Source organism: Scyliorhinus torazame, chromosome 7 (assembly GCF_047496885.1).
Source record: "Scyliorhinus torazame isolate Kashiwa2021f chromosome 7, sScyTor2.1, whole genome shotgun sequence".
NCBI classification, from domain to species: domain Eukaryota; kingdom Metazoa; phylum Chordata; class Chondrichthyes; order Carcharhiniformes; family Scyliorhinidae; genus Scyliorhinus; species Scyliorhinus torazame.
In genome coordinates, this window is record NC_092713.1 from 52295712 (window position 1) to 52320085 (window position 24374).

General features: G+C 52.1%; 1 protein-coding gene across 1 annotated transcript in view; it reads left to right on the plus strand.

The window, feature by feature from the left end:
- The first annotated feature begins 8503 nt into the window (after positions 1-8503).
- Positions 8504-24374, plus strand: part of kiss1ra (KISS1 receptor a) — a 35367-nt gene continuing 19496 nt past the window's right edge. Inside the window, exons 1-3 of the mRNA XM_072510713.1 lie at positions 8504-8802; positions 12309-12433; positions 14062-14197. Of these exons, the coding sequence (XP_072366814.1) occupies positions 8562-8802; positions 12309-12433; positions 14062-14197 (502 nt within the window). The 5' untranslated portion in view covers positions 8504-8561. The remainder of the gene's footprint in view (positions 8803-12308; positions 12434-14061; positions 14198-24374) is intronic.

The following is a 24374-nucleotide window of genomic DNA, read 5'->3' on the forward strand; positions in this document are numbered from 1 at the left end:
AGTGCTAAACAGCCCCTGGACACCCTCCTCATCCTCCTCATCAGTTGAGGCCTGGCATTCTTCCTCCTACTCTCAAATGTTGCCACTTCTTTGCACGATGTTGTGCAGGATGGAGCAGACCAGCACATTGCTCAACACCCTCCTGGGACTATATTGGAGCTCCCCACCTGAGTGGAAACACTTCTTCAGTCAGCTGATGCACTGCTCAATGGCCCTCCTGACTGCTGAATGGGCATCATCATAACGGATCTCTGCATTGGTCTGGGGCTTCCGGACAGGTGTCGTTATCCATGACATCAGTGGGTAACCCTTGTTGCCCAAGAGCCAACCACATACTCGAGGGAGTGCCTTGAAGGTGCTGGGAACCTCAGAGTGTGCCTGGATGCAAGCACCAATTGGCTGCCTGGGCATCGGGCACAGATGTGCATGATGTGCAGCTGGTGATCACATACCAACTGCACATTCAGGGAGTGGAACCCTTTCCCTTTGATGAAAGGCATTCTCTAATGAGAGTAGGGGGACATGCGTGCGATTGATCGCGCCCTGCACCTGGGACATGCCAGTACTAGCGGCAAATCCTGCTGCCCAGGCATCCTGCGGACCTAGTCCAGACTGAAGGTTATATAGTCTGCTGCCCAGGCACATGGGTCATCCATCACAGCATGGATGCACCTGTGTACGGATGTCTGCTCGAGACTGGAAAAGATTCAGAGGCATAAATGTTCAGGGCAAATGTCACCTTTTTTTTTCTTTTTATAAATTTAGAATAACCAATTCATTTTTTCAAAATAAGGGGAATTTAGCGTGGCCAATCTACCTACTCTGCACATCTTTGGGTTGTGGGGGCGAAACCCACGCAAACGCGGGGAGAATGTGGAACTCCACACGGACAGTGACCCAGAGCCAGGATCGAGCCTGGGACCTCGGCGCCGTGAGGCAGCAATGCTAACCACTGCGCCACCATCTGCCCGGGCAAATGTCACCTTGACGGCCACTGTGAGCAGGTGTCCTCCCCCAAACCCCTGTGGTGCCAGGTATGCCACCATCTGGCATAGGTGGTGCACGGTCTCGCTGGTTGGCTGAAGTCTTCAGCGGCACAGACAATCCGGAAGCTCCTTGAAGGGCAGGCGCTGACTGTATATAGGTTCTCTCATGCGGCACCTCCTCCTCGGCCTGTTGAACAGCTGGCACTTAAGCCTCACCAGTTGGCCCCTGTTCTTCTGGGGCAGGCTCCTTTTGTTCAGGGTCCTCGCTGAGCTGGCCCTGCTCCTCCAGCCTCCATGCATCCGCAACAGCAGCTGCGGCCCGGTAGATAGCCAGCATAGATGGCTGTAATCTGAAATTCATTCTCCACATGGGGGAAAAGAGACAACATATTTGCAAGATGAGTATACTCATGCCCAACCAGGTTTAATGGTGACCCTGAGTTGGACTTCAGCACCACCCTCAACACATCCCTCCCAGCCCCACCTACACCCCTCAGCCCGTCCCTCAAAATGATGTTGCTGCCGCAGCCTGTGTTAGCGTTAGGCTCTGTGGCCTCTGTCCTGTTTCCCACAATGGGGTCTACTGTAGGTTCCTCATTGGGTGGGCTGTGCATTATCCCGCCAGCAGGGTGGCACCTGCTTGTGCAATTGAGAAGGTAACCTTGTGCCACCAATTGCCTCAATGCTATAGTGTGTGCAGGTCCTGCTGATGGGAGTGAGCGAGGGAAATGTGCCTCTGGTGGGAGCTTAGCTGGAGTGTGATGTGGGTCCTGGATGTGACACATATGTTGTGACAACCTGACTGGTGACTGGCTGGATGGGAGCAGGGACGCAGTGGAAAGGCAGGACTTGGAGACAGCTGGTGGGCTTGAGGGGTGGAATAGCTGAGAGCGTCACTGGTGAGGCCTCTGCCCTGAGAGGGGCAGTGTGCCAGGAAGGATGCGAAAGCCAAGGTATTTGTGCCCTTTATTTGGGGTGAGCTCTGCTATTCTCCAGCTTCCCCTGCAGTGGGACTGCGCTTCTGGTGAGTGCACTGAGGAGTGGCAGCACCTGGCGTGCCACTGATTGAACTTGGCCAGGCCCTCGCATTGATAATACCACTGGGATCTGATGATTTCCAGAGGGGCGGCCTGGGTGGGTTGCCAGATAACCTGTGGCTCTCTAAACATTTTCAGGACACAGTGAGCAGTCAGCAGAGTGAACAGCCAGGGGCCTGTAAGTAGCACATAAGGGGTGCATTTAAAACACAGACTGTGGCAATGGTGGTCTGAGTCAGGCCACCCCAATCTCAAGGGGGACACCCCGCGTCCACTGATTTGTCACCAAGTTGCTTCCCGCTACTCCCCCCAGCTACCCTCCTGTGGTGATATGCCTGTGCACAATTCTGTATGTAGTAAGCAATGTGGCCTCCAACCAGCTGGTGGCGATAGAGATCTATCACGTGACCCACCACACCTGGTAGTTGGTAGAAAGCCGTACAAGATAGTCGCACTTAGAGTAGCTCCAGGAGAATTCACTGAATTCATTTAGTAGCCATCGCCTGAATTATAGTTCACTAGTTATCTTTTCCACATGCTTGTTAATAAATCATTTTTATAGTTAAACAATATGTTCTCTGTACATCATTACAACAGTTATATCACAGAACACAACCCCCCACCCCCCAGAAAGGCTGACAATTTTGGAGAGTTTTACAAAGTTTCTTTACCTTTTCGCTCCCCCTCAGCAGCCATGGCACCAGGCCCCATTTGTAAATACTTGTACTAATTTGCACACGTGTGACTTCCACTTATGGGGGGCGGAGCATCACAGAAGGGTGGAGCATGACATTTCCAAGCTGCCAATGAGATTTAAATCCATGCAAATTACATTTTGCATGAGCCTGCCGGTGCGGGGTCCAAACTTCGATTTCGTCGCCAACGAGGGAATGGAGCATGGTGTTGGAATCGGTGCTAGGTGCATACCTCGATTTTTTAATTACGCGTGACTCTCTGCCCAATTGCAATTCCGACGTCTCGCAGCGGAGAATCCTACCCTCAGCCTCTCATCACAGGACAATTATTTAATCCCAGGAACCAATCCAGTGAAACTTTACTGTACTGACTCCATTCCAAGTATTTCATTCCTTAAATATGGAGACCAAAACTGTGCGCAGTCCTCTAGATGTAGTCTCACCGAAGCCCCATAGCAAAGATGTCCTTATTCCTGTACTCCAATCCCCTTGCAATTAAGGCCAATAATTTGCCTATCCAATTTGGGGCTGGTTTAGCACAGTGGGCTAAACAGCTGGCTTGTAATGCAGAGCAAGGCAAACAGCGCAGGTTCAATTCCTGTACCGGCCTCCCCGATTAGGCGCCGGAATGTGGCCACTAGGGGCTTTTCACAGTAACTTCATTGAAGCCTACTTGTGGCAATAAGTGATTATTATTAATTACTTCCTGAAGCTGCATGCCAACTATTCTGTGCTCCTTGCATAAGTAACACACAAGTTTCTCTGAAAATGAAAATGTAGAAGTTTCACACATTTTCAAAAGTACTCTGCTCTTCTGTTCTTAGGATCAAAGGGAGTAACCTCTCTCCTCCCCACACTATACTCAATCTGCCACCTTGTTACACAGTCACTTAAACTGTCTAATTCTTTTGTCCTTTTTTTGCCCTCCTCGCAGCTTATATTCCCACTTAACGTTGTATCATCAGTGAACTTAGACACGCTACTCTCAGTTTCTTTGTCTAAAACATTAATATAGTGTGCAAATAATAATCATTTATTGTCACAAGTAGGCTTCAATGAGGTTACTGTGAAAAGCCCCTATTCGCCACATTCCAGTACCTGTTTGGGGAGGCTGGAACAGGAATTGAACCCATGCTGCTGGTCTTGTTCTGCATTACAAGTCAGCTGTCTTAGCCCACTGTGCTAAACCAGCATAGTTGAAGTTGAAATAGTTGACGTTTCAGCAGTGATTCTTGCTACATTCCACTGACTTGAACTTGAAAATGCGCTGTTTCTCCCTCCTCTCTGCTTCCTGTCCGTTACCCAATTTCAATCTATGCTCGCATTCCTAAATCCATGAGCCCTTATCTTGCATGTTAGTCTTTTGTGTGTGATCTAATTGAATGGCTTTTGAAAATCCAAGAATGCTGCATCTTCCAATTCCCTTTATCTACCTGTAGAAGGGACTTTAGTTGGCGGATTAGCTGCCTTAATACTCTGTATTAATTTTAACAGGCTGCTTGACTATATTTCATGGAAATAGGCACTTGGCAAAACATGATGGATATTTAGCCTTATTTTTAGTCAAGAAGTTCTGTATGAAACAGTCAGAAGGTCATACAATGTAAACAAGCATATAGTTGCACGCTGTTTTGCTGACAGCAGACAATTATTATTTTTCTTAGGTGAGGAACTCAAGGCCTGCTCGTTTTTTCTGTCTTTTTGCTAATCTAAAGAATGCATTTTTTCCGAGATATTGCTTAGTGTAACATATAAATTGCTTGCCTTACCTCTGTAGAGGGGGACATTTGGAATGACTGCGGTCTATCTAATCCCCCCACGAACTTTGTGCTAAATAAAGGCCCTTTCGCGAAAACTCGAAGTGCTGACTATTATTTTCTTCAACACTACCCTTGTACTTACATCCTATAAAAACTCTAATAAATTTGTCAAGCATTACTTCTCTTTCACAAAACCATTTTGGCTTTGTCCGATCATACATACTATCCTTTTCTAAGTGCATTGTTAATAATAGGTTTCAGCATTTTCCTGATGACTGACGTCAGGCTAACTGGCCTTTAACTCTCTGTTTTCTCTCTCCCTCCTTTCCTGAATAGCAGTGTTACATTCGTTAACTTTCAATTAACCGGGATTGTTCTGAAATCTAGAGAATTTTGGAAAATCCTAACCAATGAATTGACTATCTCTGCAGCTACCTGTTTTAGAACTTAGAATGTAGGTCCTGGGGATTTGTCAACTTTTCTTCCCTTAGGTTTCCCCAATATGTGCTGATATTAATGACCTTAAATTCCTCACTCTCATCAGCCCCTTGGCTACCCTCTATTTCTGCAATGTAATTTGTGCCGTCCACTGTGAAGGTAAACAAAATATTTGGTCAATATCTCTTCTGTGGCCATGTGTCCCATAATGCTACACTTGTAAAAGCCCTTACAGCATGTTTTTTATATTCCAGGCTAGTTACTCCTGTATACTTTTTTTTCTCCCTTTTTATCAACTTTTTGGTGACTCTTTGCTGGTTACTTAAACACTCGCAATTCTCCAGCTTTCTATTATTCCTGGCATCATTATATCCCCTTTCTCCACAGTGGCACAGTGGTTAGCACTGCTGCTTCACCGTGCCAGGGATGCCGGGTTCAAATCCGGCCTTGGGTGACTGTGTGGAGTTTGCACATTCTTCCCGTGTCTCCGTGTGTTTCCTCCAGGTGCTCCGGTTTCTTCTCACAGTACAAAGATATGCAGGTCAGGTGGATTAACATGCTAAATTTCCCCTAAGTGTCCAAAGATGTGCAGGTTGGATGGAGTTACGGGGTTGCGAGGATGTGACAGAGGAGTGGGCCTAGGTAGGGTGCTCTTTCAGATGGTCGGTGCAGACTCGATGGGCCAAATGGCCCCCTTCTGTACTGTGGGGATTCTATGGTTCTAATGCTACCCTTAATTGCTTGTAAGGCACAGGGAGACCTGTCTTCCTGATTCTTTGATTTTAATGGAGTGTATTTTTGTTGAACATTTTACATTGTTTCTTCAACTGTTTCCCACTGTTTACTTACCATCACACCTTTTATTCTATTCACTCAATAAACCTTTGCCAACGTATCCTCACGCCTATGTAATTAGCTTTAAATTCAAGATTATTTTTTGGTGCTAGAGTACATCACTGATAATCTTAATATTGAATGATGTGGAGATGCCGGCGTTGGACTGGGGTGAGCACAGTACGAAGTCTTACAACACCAGGTTAAAGTCCAACAGGTTTGTTTCGATGTCACTAGCTTTCGGAGCGCTGCTCCTTCCTCAGGTGAATGAAGAGGTCTTCATTCACCTGAGGAAGGAGCAGCGCTCCGAAAGCTAGTGACATCGAAACAAACCTGTTGGACTTTAACCTGGTGTTGTAAGACTTCGTACTGTTAATATTGAATGCGATTGTATTATTAACACTTTGCCCCAGAGGATCTTTTACTTTGAAGAAAGATTATTCACCAATTCTGTTCCTGACAGAGCTGGCAACTGCTCTGAAAAATCAATCCTGTCATACTTATTGCCACTCCCATGATCACATAAGCCTTTGTAATTTGATTTATATTCTTGTGGTTAATTCATTCAAAAACAAAAGAAATGCACCAAGTATAGGAAACAAGATAATATTTTATTGCCAATTCTGTCACAATACTCTACTCAATAAACACCCAGTAATTAAATATGAGCAAAATTGGGACGTGAATAGTGGAAAAAGACAGATAAGTTAAACGCCTTTTCATAGGTTCTTAAGGAGCTTTGAAGATGCTGTACTTTATATCACCGCTTTAGGGAAGGGTTAGATCATAAGACCATAAGACATAGGAGCAGAAGTAGGCCATTCAGCCTATCGAATATGCTCCGTTATTCTATGAAATCATGACTAATCTGAGCCCAGTGGTTGGCACTCTGATCCTCTGTCGGTACCGGCACTCTGATCCACTGTCGGTACCGGCTTCACAGCGCCAGAGTCCCCGGGTTTGATTCCCGCTTGGGGTCACTGTCTGTGCGGAGTCTGCACGTTCTCCCCGTGTCTGTGTGGGTTTCCTCCAAAAGCTTCGGTTTCCTTCCACAAGCCCCGAAAGACGTGCTTGTCAGGTGAATTGGACATTCTGAATTCTCCTCTGTGAAGAGGCGCTGGAGTGTGGTGACTAGGGGATTTTCACAGTAACTTCATTGCAGTGTTAATGTAAGCCTACTCGTGACAATAATAATGATTATTATTATGTGATGATTCTCAACTTTGTTTTCCCGCCTTATCCCCATAACCCTTGATTCCCTTACTGATTAAAAATCAGTCTGTTCACATCATGCCATAATGTGAACCCAAACATCTAATTAGTCATTCGATTGAAAAGAAACATTGCTCTAAACTCCAGGATCTAAAACTTGCTGTTAGAGTAAATGTATACTCCTTGGAAAGACGCTAAAAAGGATATTCTAAAATATATTTTTCTCCACCTTGATCTATCAGTAGTTTAAATGAGGGGGAAAATCCACAAATAATTAAACATCACTGGACTTGGTCAAACACAAATCTCTTCATTTTCCTCCACACGCCATCCAATGGTATTGAATGAAGCCACGTATTAACTATCTCTATTGCTTCACCTGCTCCTCGTCCCTTACATAAACCATTAGATGAATAGCCAGTTCATGCAATTCATCAACTTGCTCATCATAGTCGCGATTTCATATTCATCTGTTCAGATCCATTCCACAAACAGGTGAAATACCAGTTAATGCAGAACTGTTAATCTGTCAGAAATGTTCACTGGGGAAATTAGACAGATGAAAGCAAGAGTAAGAAACAGTTCAAACTTATTTGGTTTGATGCCACATTTCAGGTTTTAACAGTGCCACACTTCAAACCAGGTCAGATGTTGAAATCACCGAGTTCAATGTTGGCTGGTGGAATATAAGAAGACAACTCGACCATTTGGGTAAAGTCTGGCAAACCAACCCATCCAGAAAGGACCAAAACTCAGGGGATATAGAAGCGCAGCGAGGCTCACCCAGCGCCCCCTCCCCTCGCTGCTCTCACGTGTTGTCAACTCGGGGATTTATAAAGAGACACGATTGCGAGCCGGGAGCATCAGTGTCCCGGTACCGACAGAGGATCAGAGACCCGGTACCGACAGGGGATCAGAGTCCCGGTACCGACAGGGGATCAGAGTCCCGGTACCGACAGGGGATCAGAGACCCGGTACCGACAGGGGATCAGAGACCCGGTACCGACAGGGGATCAGAGACCCGGTACCGACAGGGGATCAGAGACCCGGTACCGACAGAGGATCAGAGTCCCGGTACCGACAGGGGATCAGAGACCCGGTACCGACAGGGGATCAGAGACCCGGTACCGACAGAGGATCAGAGACCCGGTACCGACAGGGGATCAGAGACCCGGTACCGACAGGGGATCAGAGACCCGGTACCGACAGAGGATCAGAGACCCGGTACCGACAGGGGATCAGAGACCCGGTACCGACAGGGGATCAGAGACCCGGTACCGACAGGGGATCAGAGTCCCGGTACCGACAGGGGATTAGAGACCCGGTACCGACAGAGGAGGGTCAAGGTCCCGGTACCGACGGGGGGGGGGGGGGGGAGGGAGTCAGGGTCCCGGTACAGGCAGGGGGGGGGGCAGGGTCCCGGTACAGACAGGGGGGGGGGGGCAGGGTCCCGGTACAGACAGGGGGGGGGGGGGGCAGGGTCCCGGTACAGACAGGGGGGGGGGGGGGCAGGGTCCCGGTACCGACAGAGGCCCGGGGGGCGTGGGGGAGGCAGAGACCTGGTTCCCCGGTTCCCCCCGCCGGGCTGCCTGTCCACACATGGAGCCGGTTACCGGGAGCCAGGCCGCTCTCCTGGGCACCGGGACCGTGTCCGAGCTGAATGTTTCCCTGGTGAACGGCAGCGGGGACGGGGACGGAGAACCGCCTTTCCTGACGGACGCCTGGCTCGTTCCGCTCTTCTTCGCTCTCATCATGTTGCTGGGACTGGTCGGCAACGGGCTCGTTATTTATGTGGTCAGCAAACACCGGCAAATGAGGACGGCAACAAACTTCTACATCGGTAAGAACCGCGAGGGAATGGTCAGAGAGAGGAGAGAGGGAATGGAACAGAAAGTGGAGAGAGGGAATGACTAGAGAGAGGAGAGGAGAGAGGGAATGGTCAGAGAGAGAGGGGAGAGAGGGAATGGTACAAAGGGAGGAGAGGGGAGAGGGAATGACCAGAGAGAGGAGAGAGGGAATGGTTAGAGAGAGATAGGGAATGGTCAGAGAGAGGAGGGGAGAGAGGCAATGGTACAGAGGGAGGAGGGGAGAGAGGGAATGGTCAGAGAGAGGAGAGGAGAGAGGGAATGGTCAGAGAGAGGAGGGGAGAGAGGGAATGTTACAGAGGGAGGAGAGGAGAGAGGGAGGCAGAGAGAGAGGGAATGCTCAGTGAGAGGAGAGAGGGAATGATCAGAGAGAGGAGAGGAGAGAGGGAATGGTCAGAGAGAGGAGAGAGGGAATGATCAGAGAGAGGAGAGAGGGAATGGTCATAGAGAGGAGAGAGAGAATGGAACAGAAAGTGGAGAGAGGGAATGGTTAAAAGAGGAGCAGCGAGGGGGGAATATTCCAGGGAGGAGAGGAGCGGGGGAATGGCCCGAAGAGGAGAGGGAGAATGGTCCAGGGAGAGGAAGAATGGTCAAAGAGAGGAAAAGAGAGAGAGAATAGTCCAGTGAGGGGTGGGGAGGGGAAATGGTCAGAGAGAGAAACTGGAGAGGGGAAAAGGAGCAATTTGTTAATTATAGTTAACTACCCGTTGTATAAATAAACTCTCCTTGCTGTCTCAGTTTTTTCCCCCCAATCGTCTTAAATCTGTGTCCTCTGGCCCCTGGTCACTGTCCTTGTGGAGTTTGCACATTCTCCCCCTCGTGTCTGCGTGGGTTTCACCCCCACAACCCAAAGATGTGCAGGGTAGATGGATTGGCCACGCTAAATTGCCCCTTTATTGGAAAAAAAATAATTGGGTACTCTAAATTTGTATAAAAACATCTGTGTCCTCTGGTTATTAACCCTATTGAAGACAGTTTCTCTTTATTTACATTATCTAAACCCATCATGAATTTAAACACTGCTATCAAAATGTGTATTAAGCTTATATACACTGAGAATAACCTCCAACGTCTCTAGTCTTTCCAAGTAACCAATCCCTCACCTTTAGAACCATCCTAATAAATTTATTCGATACTCTCTCCAAAAACTGCATATTCTTCCAAAAGTATAGTGCCTAGTATTGGAAACAGTATGCCAGTTAGGGGTGAACTAGTGGTTTCTGTAGATTTACAATTTTCATTTTTATTAACCTGTGTTGTACCCTTGCTGATTTCTGTATCTGCACCCTTAGATGCATGTGGGGCGGGATTCTTCGTTGGCTGACGCCAAAATCACGAAATGTGATTGGGCGGAGAATAGGTTCCGATGTTAAAATCGCAGCGGGCGTCGATTTGACGCCAAATCGCAATTCTCCATCACCTCAACAGCAGCGTCAATGCAGTCCAGAATGCACGTATAGTAAACACCGTTTGCATGTCATTAGCCGGCCCGACCCAGTATTCTCCGGGCCTCCGTGATTCTCCTCCTCCGATGGGCCGAGTTCCTGATGGTGCAGTTCACTTGTGCTTTTAAAAATTGTGAAACCAGCATCGTGGCTGCTGAGGGAGAGAGGTGGGGTTACGGAAAATGTCCAACATCGCCATAGTTTGCTGACAGTTGTGCCGCTGGCTGGGGGGCTTCTGCCAGGGCTGTGGGTGGGGAGGGGGTGACCAGGAGGTGGGCCATGGGGTTGGGGTGGATGGGCACGGAACACCATTGCCGCAGCCGGAAAGGCAACCATGCAAATGCGCACGCTGCTAACAACCCACTGTGAACTTAGGACCATGGCTTGTATAGGTGTCCCCCCCCCAGACCACCCCCCGAAGTGCCCTCTGAACCCTGCTGACCCATCAGCTGTATGGTCGCGCTCCAGCACAACCAGTGCCCGTCTTGTTGGCTGGGATGAGTGTGTGTGCGGATTGTTACGTGTATATGTGGCTGCAGCTTGTCAGCCTGCCGCGTGTCAATCACGGACCCATTGAACCCCACACCGTTTTTCATTGGAATCGATTGTGTTCCACGTGGCTCCGATGCTAGCCCCTCCACATTTGCTGAATCGATCCAGGTTCGGCACCAGTTTTGCTGTCGTGAAAGTCAACAAATTCTGTGTCGGCGTCAACACTTAGTCTCAGGAGCTGAGAATCCGCCCATGATCTCTCTATCCCAATTAGACTTTTGACAAATAATAATTTGATTTTAATAATCAAAGAAATAGACGAGCCTCTTATTCTTCCTACTAAAATGTAACATGTCACACTTATCTATATTGAACTTCATTTACCAAAACATGCCCGTTCTACAAGTTTATTAATGTCTTCTTGTATTTTGTTGCTGTTTTCCACAGTCTTCACTATGTTTCCCAATTTGGTGTCGGCTGCAAATTAATTTGGTGTCGTCCAGAAATGAATTTAGTGTCTTCCAGAAATTAACCTGGTGTTGTAGCTTTCATTGGTTTGGTGCATTCTGCTGACTTTTTAATATAATCTGCCACTGTGCTACTTGCAGCAATCTATCTTTAATGCTCCAAGCACTGCTGTAAATGGAGTTAGATTTATCAGTGCGATAGATTGCAATAGTAGTGTTGGGCTTATCGTAGTGAATGCTAACAAATACAGTACTGTAATCGAGAGAGCACAGATTATCATAGAGAGTCAGGAAGCTGCCTTCCGTCTCACAGATAAGTCCCACTGTGAATGGTGCAGATACTTGTTCAATTCACACTGGCTCATGTTCCAGATAAATACAAAGGATACATCTTAGTCATCTCTCCATCTCTTATACAAAGGATGTACCTTACAGTCATCTCTCCATCTCTTATGCAAAGGATACATTTTAGTCACCTCTCCATGTCCTATCTTTCTGTCCTCTTATATTCTTTGTGCCTTTCTTCCAGAGTAGTTCAAGTTAAAAATATCATTGCATAAATGCCTGGCCTACTTTTTAGTTATGCTTTGGGATTGGCTAGGTTTCAGCACTCTGAACTTTGCTGACTAGTTAATTGCTGCCCTCTAGTGGGAATACAGAAAACACCGCATTTATAGTCAAAAAGCAAAAAATGAACTGGAGGCACTTGCAATTAGACAGACTAAAGAGTACATTTGTGAAGTACTGACAGTTATGTTGAGGGTGAGTGGGATCAATGAGCAACGGGACAGAGCTGGAAAACACTGTTCCCATGTTTGTAAATACTGACAGGACCACAACTGGTAAATACAGACGTGTTACCCTTACCGCAAAAATTAATGATTAAAGATATGAATAGTCAGAAAGAAAGTGGACGTGTTGGTATACGTAAGAAATATCATAAATGACAGCTATCAAAGTTTTGATAGCAGAGATCTCCGCTGGTGAGCTGTGGAAGTGATTCCTAAATATGTAGTGAAAAGTCATATAGGATGTAAAAGCTTTTGATCCTAATGATATTTTCCTTCTTGTTGAAAGCTAACTTGGCTGCTACAGACATCATATTCCTGGTCTGCTGTGTTCCATTCACTGCGACTCTGTACCCTCTGCCTGGCTGGATCTTTGGAGACTTCATGTGCAAGTTTGTCAACTACTTACAACAGGTGAGCAAGAGCATGTATGCTGGATTGGAACTGAAAGCGGACAGGAATGAATGTAACTATATTATTGATGTTTAGCACTGCACCATTAAAGGTATCCACAAATAAGGATGAGCCATTCTGAGCCTTTATTCCGAGGTTCGTTTTTGTGAATCAAGGGGTTTTCAATTCCTTTAATCGTGCCAGGTTAATATATTCATGCCAACTTTGTATACTCTTTTAACTCACTAACTCAATTCAAATAAGCAACAACAAAAATAACTAGCATTTATAAAAGTGAATGAAATGTTGATGCTTTGGACCTAGATATATTTGCTTTACTTTTTTCGTTGGGATGTAGGCATATTTGTTGCCCATCCCTAATTACGCTTGAGAATCTGTGCTTGGGCGCATTTACTAAATGTGTTGCAGACAGAACAATAGACTGACTACACTGCACAATGCATTTACACTGACTGATTGGAATTAACTGCAGTGTTTACACTTCCTGGGATCATAGTGTGTAATTAATTGCATTGAGAAATGAAAGCAGAGCAGAAGAGGCAGTGTGCCTCGAGGATATCACCCCCACTCTTTCAGTTAAGGATGGACGGATATGCAAACGATGGGAAAAGTATGTTTGTGTTAATGAGTAATGAATAAACAGTACATGGTTTTACCCTTGAGGGAATTGCTGAAAGGGTGGCTACTTTCTGTTGATCATTTAAGGGGTGTGATTAGAGGATTGAGGGATGTCAATGGGTGATATCATAATGGATTACAAATAGTTCAGTAATCATGGCAACATACTGCTGAAATGTACAAATGCAGAAACATGTTTTTTTATTTGGTCGAGCAAGTTATTTCAGTTCAGAATTCCCGCTGAGTCCCATTCAGCTCAGTAAACTCCTTCTAGCACCATAGAAAGTGCCTATTGGAAAGCATCCAATTTAGATTGCTACATGTTGTTTAATCTATAGTGAATTATTTGTTAAATGCGGTTTCCATTTGGTGAATGTCACTCAGGTTGATAAGTATCAAAGAGACAGGTAAAGGGGTGGGATGAGTTAACCAGTCAACATTGTGTAGCGGGAGGGGAGCTGGTCTTTACTTAAGAGGTGTAACCTCAACTGCAATTCCCAAGACTGACCTCACCAAAGGGTTACCATTGTACTCATTAAAGGAAGCACAATTTATGAATTACATCCTACTCATGGGTGTTAATTGTGAAGAGAGACTTCTACCCCAAATGGGTATATATTTGTGAAGCAGAAAACAAAGATGGGAGAATTCAATTTGTAAGAAGCTGTAAGAATCGGCAAATCCTTCATTTAACAACTGAGTGTTTTTGGTTAGCTTTTTTTGCGTCACTGGGTCAGAGTGTTTTTGATGAGCTTTTCTCTAAAGCAGTTTTATCACAAACTTAATTGCCATCTCTTGGACTGCTCTTCATTGGAATACTGACATGGATTGAAATCAATTTTATTTTCTATCTATACCTTTACCAGCTGGTCTTTGAAGGACTTAGTTTTACATTAAATCCCAGCACCTGGTTGTCAATTGCAGCCACCAGCAACCTGATTAAATTCTTTGCTCATTCCATTCATTGCCTCATTATGTACTAAAGATATTTATGTATTTGTTTTCTACAGGTTACCGTCCAGGCAACCTGTATTACTTTGACTGCGATGAGTGCTGACCGATGTTACGCAACAGTTTATCCGCTTAAGTCGTTGCGTCACCGTACTCCCAAGGTTGCCATGGTCGTCAGCATGTGCATATGGATAGGTATATTCTTACATAACACTGAGGATGTGAACGCATCGATGTTTATATTTGAGTTTACATGTATAACGTATGACTCCTTTGTGCAGCATGTATCTGCTGAACGCAGCCTTGAATATTCAATCACCCGGCCTCTCCCTGTGCAAGAGAACTCCAAAGACGAACAACTCTCTGAGAGTGGAAACTCCTCCTCAACTCCAACTTAAGTGAGAGACATCTTTGGCGGGATGCTCCGTTGGCTGACGCCAGAATCTGGAAACGCGATTGGGCGGAGAATCGTTATTGATGCCAAAAGCGTGGCAGGCGCCAGTTTCACGCCAAATCGCAATTCTCCGGTGCCCCAACAGCGGCGTCAATATGCTTCAGAACGCACATACAGTAAACGCGATTGGGATATCATTAGCAGACTTGACCCTGTATTCTCTGGGGCCGCCGCAATTCTCGGCCTCCACTGGGACGAATTCCTGACGGCGAGGTTCACTTGTGCTTTTAAAAATCGTGAAACTGGTGCCGTGACTGATGAGGGAGAGAGAGAAGGTAGGAAACAACCGTGGGCTGGTCCTGACACTGGCCAAGCTGGCTGGGATGGGGGGGCCCCTGCCAGGGCTGGGGGTGCGGTGACGAGGGAACAGGCCCCGGCGCTGGGGTAACCATCCACGGGACTGGGGCCGTGCCCAGCCATGGACCGACATTGCCGTGGCCTGCAAGGCAGTCATCTTGATGCACACCCCACTGACAACCCACACTGGCAGGTCCCTGGTTCTGAATGGCACCAGCCATATGGGTGCTCCCACTCCACTACCCCCACAACCCCCCCACCCACAACCGGCCGCCACCTGCCGGCGGGACATCATGCGGCCCACCCAGGCAACACCCACAGTAGCCCCTCCAGGGGTGCTGGACAGGGGCCGCGGAGTGTACTGCTGGCAAGGGCAGCGTCAGCCGATGGTACCCCTGGCAACAGCACCAGGGCCAGAGGACCCACGGTTTTGGGTTCCAATGGGGCCAGGGGTGTGGAGAGAAGAGGGGAGGGTGACATGGGGGGCAGGGTTTGCAGTGCCAACTGGGGCCACCATGTAGCCCGTTGGACTTGGTTGGGCATGGGGGTATGCACCATCTTAACATGTCAGCCTTTCACCCCCTTCAGACAATGGATATTGGAATACAGCCAGCAATGGTGGCCTGTCTCCTAACTGCCGCTGCCCTGGGGGATGACCTGTGGCTGTTCGAGCTGGAAATACTCAAGGAGGATGAAGCTGTAGCAGCAGAGCGTGCAGCTGCGGAGCTTGCCCCAGAGGAACAGGAAGCAGCCGCCCAGGGTGGAGAGCCCGCCGGCCAACAGGCCGAGGAGGAGGAGGTGCAAAGGAGGCGCTGCATGAGGCCTCGTGTGTACCGGCAGTGCCCGTCATTCGAAGACCTGCCGGACCGAGCATGCCGTCAAAGACGCTGGCTGACCAAGGGGCAGTGCGACATATCCACCAGATCACGGTGCACCTGGCAGCACGGGGGTATGGGGGAGAACACCCATTCCTGGTGGCCGCCAAGGTGAGGGGTAGCCCTGCACTTCTACGCAACGGGCGTCTTCCAGGAGCCGGGTGGGTAACTGTCCAGGATCGCAGACAGCTTGGTGCACAGGTCCACGCCATCACAGAGGCCCTATATGCCCACTCAACACAATACATCCATTTTAATGTGGACCGAGCCCACCAGGGTGCCCGGGCAGCGGGGTTCACTGTCATCTCTGAGATGCCTCAATCCAGGGGGTGATCGACGGGATGCATGTCCCCCTACAAGCACCGGCAGATGACAAGCTGCTCTACATAAATTGGAGGAACATGCAGCTGATAAGTCACCGTCAGATGCGTATCATGCATGACTGCGCCTGATATCCAGGAAGTGTGCACGACACCTTTATCCTGGCACACTCGACAGTTTCTGACCTCTTCGAGGTGCACCCCGAGCTGGGGGTTTGCTCCTTGGTGACAGGGGCTATCTGTTGCGATCGTGGTTGATGACACCTATCCGGAGGCCTCAGACGGAAGTGGAGACACCACGCAGTGGCCAGGGGCGTGATCGAGCAGTGCGTCGGTCTCCTGAAGATGTCGTTCAGGTGCCTGGACTGCTTTGGAGAGGCCCTCCAGTATGGCACTGGGAGGGCCGCCTACATCGTGGTGGTCTGCTGCGTCCTCCAAAACATTGGGCAGCAGAGGGGCGATGTGCTGGAGGAGGAGGTTGTGCATCAGTCCTTGTCCGATGAGGAGGATGCAGGAGAGGGCGAGAATGGGCAGGACATGGGGCCCAGGCAGGCACGGTAGGTCACACGACGTGTGCGCAAGGGTCAACGCGCACTGGATGTTCTGATCATCTTCAGGTTCACCGACTAGGGGGGGACTGGCCAGGGACATTGCATTCCCCCCCTCCCCTCCAGGCCAAATCCCCTGCCCACTCCCTGATACATACCTGCCACACTGCCGGAATGCAGGCCCTGGGTTGACAGTAACAGTGGGTGCTCCATGGGATGAAGTTCTGCGATGAGCTCTGGTGCTCCGCATCATTTGACAACCTCTGAATCCTGCCCACAGTAGCATTTCCCACTGTCCACCTGGGTGATCCCGGGGAGGCCCGTTGATGTGTCGACCAGAGTCCGCATGCTCGTCTGGGACTGCACTACATCATGCTGTGACTGTGCCACCACTTTCTGGTTTTCTGTCACATCAGCCAGTGACTGCGTCACTTCCCTCTGTGCTTGTGCCACGTTGGCCAGTGTCTGGGCAATGCTGCCAACGCTCTCAGCCGCGGCCAGTTTTGACTGGGCCATGCTCATTAGTGTCACTGCTCTGTCCAGGTGGCTCAAGCACATGGCTGCTTGTGATAGGGCAGCCCTGTCCTGAGTCTCAGCCGCCACTTGCACACAATGTCCTAGGCCTTGGACGTGCTGATCAATAACCAAAACCCTCGCCCCAAGGCCTCCACTGCGGATGCCACCAGTGCGGTGCTTGCATGGGTGGCACGCATGGCCGACACCACATCCTGCAGGCGGTTGGACTCCTACACCCGCGCCTGCAGGTGCTGGATACTTGTCGACAACCCCTCATGTAGTCCCTGGCTCTGCGACTGCATCTCTACCGTCGATGGGACTGTCCGTTCCAGAAGCCCAAAACCCGTCCAGTCCCTGGGGACGGCCCGCCCCAACTGTCTGCCCCCTTGGGTGTTCCTACCTCCACCTGCTGTACCGAAGCATGTGTGTGGTGAGTACCAGAGAGTGTCCCAGGAGTCTCTTCACTAAAGTGCCCAACCGAGGTGAGTGTCTCTGGGATGGTGGAGAGTGTTGGAGACAGCTGCGACGGGAAGTCAGTGTCAACATCGGACTTGAGCTCCAAGGTGTCCTGGGTTTCGGGTATATGGGTACCCTCTCTGTCGGTGTCATCGTCGCTGCTCAGCACACAGAGGGTGGGGGTGGGGTTCTCGCTCTGGCTGTGCCGGGGGGAGAGGACATCAGAAGGACCCGCCCCATCACCATCAGGTCCTCCAAGACACCAGACAAGATGCATGATTAGACCGTGGGCCGGTGGGGGTGGGGGTGGGGGGGTGGGGGGGTGGGGGGGGGGTGGGGAGGGGGGTGGTGAGACTGGTGTGGGGGTGAGGGTGGTGGGGTGGGGTGAGAGTGGTGTGGGGTGAGGGTGGTGGGGTGGTGTGAGAGTGGTGTGGGGATGAGGGTGGTGTGGGGGTGAGGGGGTGTGGGGTGACGGTATGGAGGCGAGGGTGGTGTGGGGGTGAGGATGGAGTTGGAATGGTGTGAGGGTGGTGTGGGGTGAGGGTGTGTGGGTGAGGGTGTGGGTGTGAGGGTGGTGTGGGGTGAGGGTGGAGTGGGGTTGAGGATGGAGTTGGAATGGTGTGAGGGTGGTGTGCGGTGAGGGTGTGTGGGTGTGGGTGTGAGGGTGGTGTGGGGTGAGGGTGGTGTGGGGTGTTGTGAGGATGCTGTGGCGATGAAGGTGGTGTGGGTGTGGTGTTGGGGTGGTGTGAGGGTGAGGATGGTGTTGGGGTGGTGTGAGGGTGGTGTTGGGGTGGTGTGAGGGTGGTGGAGGGTGGTGTGGGGGTGGTGTGAGGGTGGTGTGAGGGTGGTGTGAGGGTGAGGATGGTATTGGGGTGATGTGAGGGTGGTGTGGGGGTGAGGGTGTGTGGGTGAGGGTGTGGGTGGGAGGGTGGTGTGGGGTGAGGGTGGTGTAGGGGTGAGGATGGAGTTGGAATGGTGCGAGGGTGGTGTGGGGTGAGGGTGTGTGGCTGAGGGTGTGGGTGTGAGGGTGGTGTGGGGTGAGGGTGGTGTGGGGTGTTGTGAGGATGGTGTGGAGATGAAGGTGGTGTGGGTGTGGTGTTGGGGTGGTGTGAGGGTGAGGATGGTGTTGGGGTGGTGTGGGGGTGAGGAAGGTGTTGGGGTGATGAGAGGGTGGTGTGGGGGTGGTGTGGGGGTGAGGGTGGTGTGGGGGTGGTGTGAGGGTGGTGTTGGGGTGGTGTGAGGGTGGTGTGAGGGTGGTGTGGGGGTGGTGTGAGGGTGGTGTGAGGGTGAGGATGGTATTGGGGTGATGTGAGGGTGGTGTGAGGGTGGTATGGTGGTGATGTGAGGGTGGTGTGAGGGTGGTGTGAGGGTGGTGTGAGGGTGGTGTGGGGGTGATGTGGGGGTGAGGATGGTGTTGGGGTGATGTGAGGGTGGTGTGGGGGTGGTGTGAGGGTGCTGTGGGGGTGGTGTGAGGGTGGTGTGGGGGTGGTGTGAGGGTGGTGTGGAGTGGTGTGGGGTGAGGATGGTGTTGGGGTGGTGTGGGGGTGAGGAAGGTGTTGGGGTGATGTGAGGGTGGTGTGGGGGTGGTGTGGGGGTGAGGATGGTGTGGGGGTGGTGTGAGGGTGGTGTGGGGGTGGTGTGAGGGTGGTGTGTGGGTGGTGTGGGGGTGGTGTGAGGGTGGTGTGGGGGTGGGGTGGGGTAGTGTGGGGTGAAGATGGTGTTGGGGTGGTGTGAGGGCGGTGTGGGGGTGGTGTGAGGGTGGTGTGGGGTGGTGTGGGGGTGGTGTGGGGGTGGTGTGAGGGTGGTGTGAGGGTGGTGTGAGGGTGGTGTGGGGGGTGTGGGGGTGGTGTGGGGGTGAGGATGGTGTGGGGGTGGTATTAGGGTGGTGTGGAGGTGGTGTGGGGGTGGTGTGAGGGTGGTGTGGGGGTGGTGTGAGGGTGGTGGGGTGGTGTGGGGGTGGTGTGAGGGTGGTGTGGGGGTGAGGATGGTGTGTGGGTGGTGTGAGGGTGGTGTGGGGGTTGTGTGAGGGTGGTGGGGTGGTGTGAGGGTGGTGTGGGTGTTGTGTGGGGGTGGTGTGGGGGTGGTGTGAGGGTGGTGTGGGGGTGGTGTGGGGGTGGTGTGAGGGTGGTGTGGGGGTGGTGTGAGGATGGTGTGGAGGTGGTGTGAGGGTGGTGTGGAGGTGGTGTGAGGGTTGTGTGGGGGTGGTGTGGGGGTGGTGTGAGGGTGGTGTGGGGGTGGTGTGAGGATGGTGTGGAGGTGGTGTGGGGGTGGTGTGGGGGTAATGTGGGTGTGAGGATGGTGTTGGGGTGATGTGAGGGTGGTGTGGGGGTGGTGTGAGGGTGGTGTTGGGGTGGTGTGAGGGTGGTGTGGGGGTGGTGTGAGGGTGTTGTGGGGGTGGTGTGAGGGTGGTGTGGGGGTGGTGTGAGGCTGGTGTTGGGGCGGTGTGGGTGAGGAAGGTGTTGGGGTGGTGTGAGGGTGGTGTTGGGGTGAGGGTGGTGTTGGGGTGGTGTGAGGGTGAGGGTAGTGTTGGAGTGGTGTGAGGGTGGTGTGAGGGTGAGGGTGGTGTTGGAGTGGTGTGAGGGTGATGTGAGGGTGAGGGTGGTGTTGGGGTGGTGTGAGGGTGAGGGTGGTGTTGGGGTGGTGTGAGGGTGAGGGTGGTGTGGGGGTGGTGTGAGGATGGTGTGAGGGTGAGGGTGGTGTTGGGGTGGTGTGAGGGTGAAGGTGGTGTTGGAGTGGTGTGAGGGTGGTGTGAGGGTGAGGGTGGTGTTGGGGTGGTGTGAGGGTGAGGGTGGTGTTGGGGTGGTGTGAGGGTGAGGGTGGTGTGGGGGTGGTGTGAGGATGGTGTGGAGATGGTGTGGGGGTGGTGTGGGGGTGGTGTGGGGGTGAGGATGGTGTTGGGGTGATGTGAGGGTGGTGTGGGGTTGGTGTGAGGGTGGTGTTGGGGTGGTGTGAGGGTGGTGTGGGGGTGGTGTGGAGGTGGTGTGAGGGTGGTGTGGAGGTGGTGTGAGGGTTGTGTGGGGGTGGTGTGGGGGTGGTGTGAGGGTGGTGTGGGGGTGGTGTGAGGATGGTGTGGAGGTGGTGTGGGGGTGGTGTGGGGGTGGTGTGGCTGTGAGGATGGTGTTGGGGTGATGTGAGGGTGGTGTGGGGGTGGTGTGAGGGTGGTGTTGGGGTGGTGTGAGGGTGGTGTGGGGGTGGTGTGAGGGTGTTGTGGGGGTGGTGTGAGGGTGGTGTGGGGGTGGTGTGAGGGTGGTGTTGGGGCGGTGTGGGTGAGGAAGGTGTTGGGGTGGTGTGAGGGTGGTGTTGGGGTGAGGGTGGTGTTGGGGTGGTGTGAGGGTGAGGGTGGTGTTGGAGTGGTGTGAGGGTGGTGTGAGGGTGAGGGTGGTGTTGGAGTGGTGTGAGGGTGATGTGAGGGTGAGGGTGGTGTTGGGGTGGTGTGAGGGTGGTGTTGGGGTGGTGTGAGGGTGAGGGTGGTGTGGGGGTGGTGTGAGGGTGGTGTGGAGATGGTGTGGGGGTGGTGTGGGGGTGAGGATGGTGTTGGAGTGGTGTGAGGGTGAGGGTGGTGTTGGAGTGGTGTGAGGGTGGTGTGAGGGTGAGGGTGGTGTTGGAGTGGTGTGAGGGTGAGGGTGGTGTTGGGGTGGTGTGAGGGTGAGGGTGGTGTTGGGGTGGTGTGAGGGTGAGGGTGGTGTTGGAGTGGTGTGAGGGTGAGGGTGGTGTTGGGGTGGTGTGAGGGTGAGGGTGGTGTTGGAGTGGTGTGAGGGTGGTGTGAGGGTGAGGGTGGTGTTGGAGTGGTGTGAGGGTGAGGGTGGTGTTGGGGTGGTGTGAGGGTGAGGGTGGTGTGGGGGTGGTGTGAGGGTGAGGGTGGTGTGGGGGTGGTGTGAGGATGGTGTGGAGATGGTGTGGGGGTGGTGTGGGGGTGAGGGTGGTGTTGGGGTGGTGTGAGGGTGAGGGTGGTGTTGGAGTGGTGTGAGGGTGGTGTGAGGGTGAGGGTGGTGTTGGAGTGGTGTGAGGGTGAGGGTGGTGTTGGGGTGGTGTGAGGGTGAGGGTGGTGTTGGGGTGGTGTGAGGGTGAGGGTGGTGTGGGGGTGGTGTGAGGATGGTGTGGAGATGGTGTGGGGGTGGTGTGGGGGTGAGGATGGTGTTGGGGTGATGTGAGGGTGGTGTGGGGTTGGTGTGAGGGTGGTGTTGGGGTGGTGTGAGGGTGGTGTGGGGGTGGTGTGAGCGTGGTGTGAGGGTGAGGGTGGTGTTGGGGTTGTGTGGGGTGAGGATGGTGTTGGGGTGGTGCGAGGGTGGTGTGAGGGTGGTGTGGGGGTGAGGATGGTGTTGGGGTGGTGTGAGGGTGGTGTGAGGGTGGTGTGGGGTGAGGATGGTGTTGGGGTGGTGTGAGGGTGGTGTGAGGGTGGTGTGGGATGAGGATGGTGTAGGGGTGGTGTGAGGGTGGTGTGAGGGTGAGAGTGGTGTTGGGGTTGTGTGGGGTGAGGATGGTGTTGGGGTGGTGTGAGGGTGGTGTGAGGGTGGTGTGAGGGTGGTGTGGGGTGAGGATGGTGTTGGGGTGGTGGGAGGGTGGTGTGAGGGTGGTGTGAGGGCGAGGCTGGTGTTCGGGGGGGGGGGCGTGCGTTGACACACAAGTCACGGGGAACCGCAACTCAGCGGGATCTCACTTCCTCGCCTGAGGCCAATCTCCAACCCGGTGACCATGCCCAGGGCCCGCTGCTCTGCTGTGGCGAGGAGCCGCAGGTCCGGCGGTCCCCCTCAAGTCTTCTCCCAATCCCTGCGGTTATCAGCGGCCTTCTCCTGGGGCGGGGAAACAGAAAACGGACAGTTAGACAGTCCGATGCATGAAGCCCAGGGTCTGTGTAGCTGGTGGATTCAGTGGCCAGGGCACCCGGCCATGGCGGCCGGTATGGGTGCCGGAATGTGGTTCAGGATCGGGTACGGACGCCCTCCGGATGGTGGTGGGGATGGGGGTTGGGGGGGGGGGGTGGTTGGGGGGGGGAACGGTTGTGTGGAATGGGAGTTAGTGCCAGAAGCACAGTGCTGCCTACTGACCCTCGCCGCCCTGAGGGGTTTGTGCGTTTTGTATGGCATTGTAGCCCTGTCTGGATGGTGTTGCTCATGGCGCTTACCACCTCTGCCACCTGCGACCAGCCACGGTAAACAGCGGCATCTGGCAGCCTCCTTTTATGGCCGGTGTACAGGATGACCTGCCTCTCCTCCACGGAGCCCAGGAGGGTCTCAAGCTAGGCATCCGTGAATCCGTTGGCCGCTCTCCTTGCTGCCATCGTGTTGGCTCGGATGGTGTGTGTGGGAAGTGAAGTATGTGTATGCAGTTGCAGCTTGTCAGCCTCCTGAGTGCCAATTGCCAATCTGGCGAATCCGGCAAAGTTTCACATTGGAATCGATTATGTTCCACGTTGCGCCGGTACGAGCACCTTAACATTCACTGAATCGGTCCAGGTGCGGCGCCAATTTTGCTGTTGTGGACGTCCACGAATCCTGCCCAGGCGTCAACACTTAGGGCTGGATTCTTTGATTCTGCAGCTCTGTCCGCAGGATCCGTCTGGTCTTATGACCAGAAAGTCGGTGCCGTCCCCGCACCTATCCTCCACCCGGTGTGGGCTAGCACTCGCGTAGCGCCTGGCTTTACCTATGGATACGGCCAGAGAATTGGTGGGTACATGCCCGCCCATGCGCACGGTGGTGGCTTGCAGCAGTCGCGTCGTGCAGCATGGCACCAGCCGCACGCGGACCTGGTCTGCCAAAAACTGCCTCCTGTAACCAGCCTCGCCACCCCTGGACCACCCTCCACCAGTCCCCCCAGCCCCGCCGAAGCCCCCCCTGCCAGCGGAATAGCTCCCCCCCGACTGTGGCGGTGCTGGACACAGTCTGCAGCCGCCACGCGAGGTTCCCGAACGGTGTGAGCATACGCGAGCGACGCTGTTGGGGCACTCGGCCCATTGGGGGCGGAGAATCGGGGGAGGGCCTCGGGTGACATCCTGAGGCCGTCCATACGGTGTACATAAGAACATAAGAACATAAGAACTAGGCGCAGGAGTAGGCCATCTGGCCCCTTGAGCCTGCTCCGCCATTCAATGAGATCATGGCTGATCTTTTGTGGACTCAGCTCCACTTTCCGGCCCGAACACCATAACCCTTAATCCCTTTATTCTTCAAAAAACTATCTATCTTTATCTTAAAAACATTTAATGATTGAGCCTCTACTGCTTCACTGGGCAAGGAATTCCATAGATTCACAACCCTTTGGGTGAAGAAGTTCCTCCTAAACTCAGTCCTAAATCTACTTCCCCTTATTTTGAGGCTATGCCCCCTAGTACTGCTTTCACCCGCCAGTGGAAACAACCTGCCCGCATCTATCCTATCTATTCCCTTCATAATTTTATATGTTTCCATAAGATCCCCCTCATCCTTCTAAATTCTAACGAGTACAGTCCCAGTCTACTCAACCTCTCCTCGTAATCCAACCCCTTCAACTCTGGGATTAACCTAGTGAATCTCCCCAGCACACCCTCCAGTGCCAGTACGTCCTTTCTCAAGTAAGGAGACCAAAACTGAACACAATACTCCAGGTGTGGCCTCACTAACACCTTATATAATTGCAGCATAACCTCCCTTTTTTGCGACTCATGCACTAGCACACCCAAGACTCTCTGCACAGCAGCATGTTTTAATATTTTATCATTTAAATAAGAATCCCTTTTGCTGTTATTCCTACCAAAATGGATAACCTCACATTTGTCAACATTGTATTCCATCTGCCAGACCCTAGCCCATTCACTTAGCCTATCCAAATCCCTCATCAGACTTCCAGTATCCTCTGCACTTTTTGCTTTACCACTCATCTTAGTGTCGTCTGCAAACTTGGACACATTGTCCTTGGTCCCCAACTCCA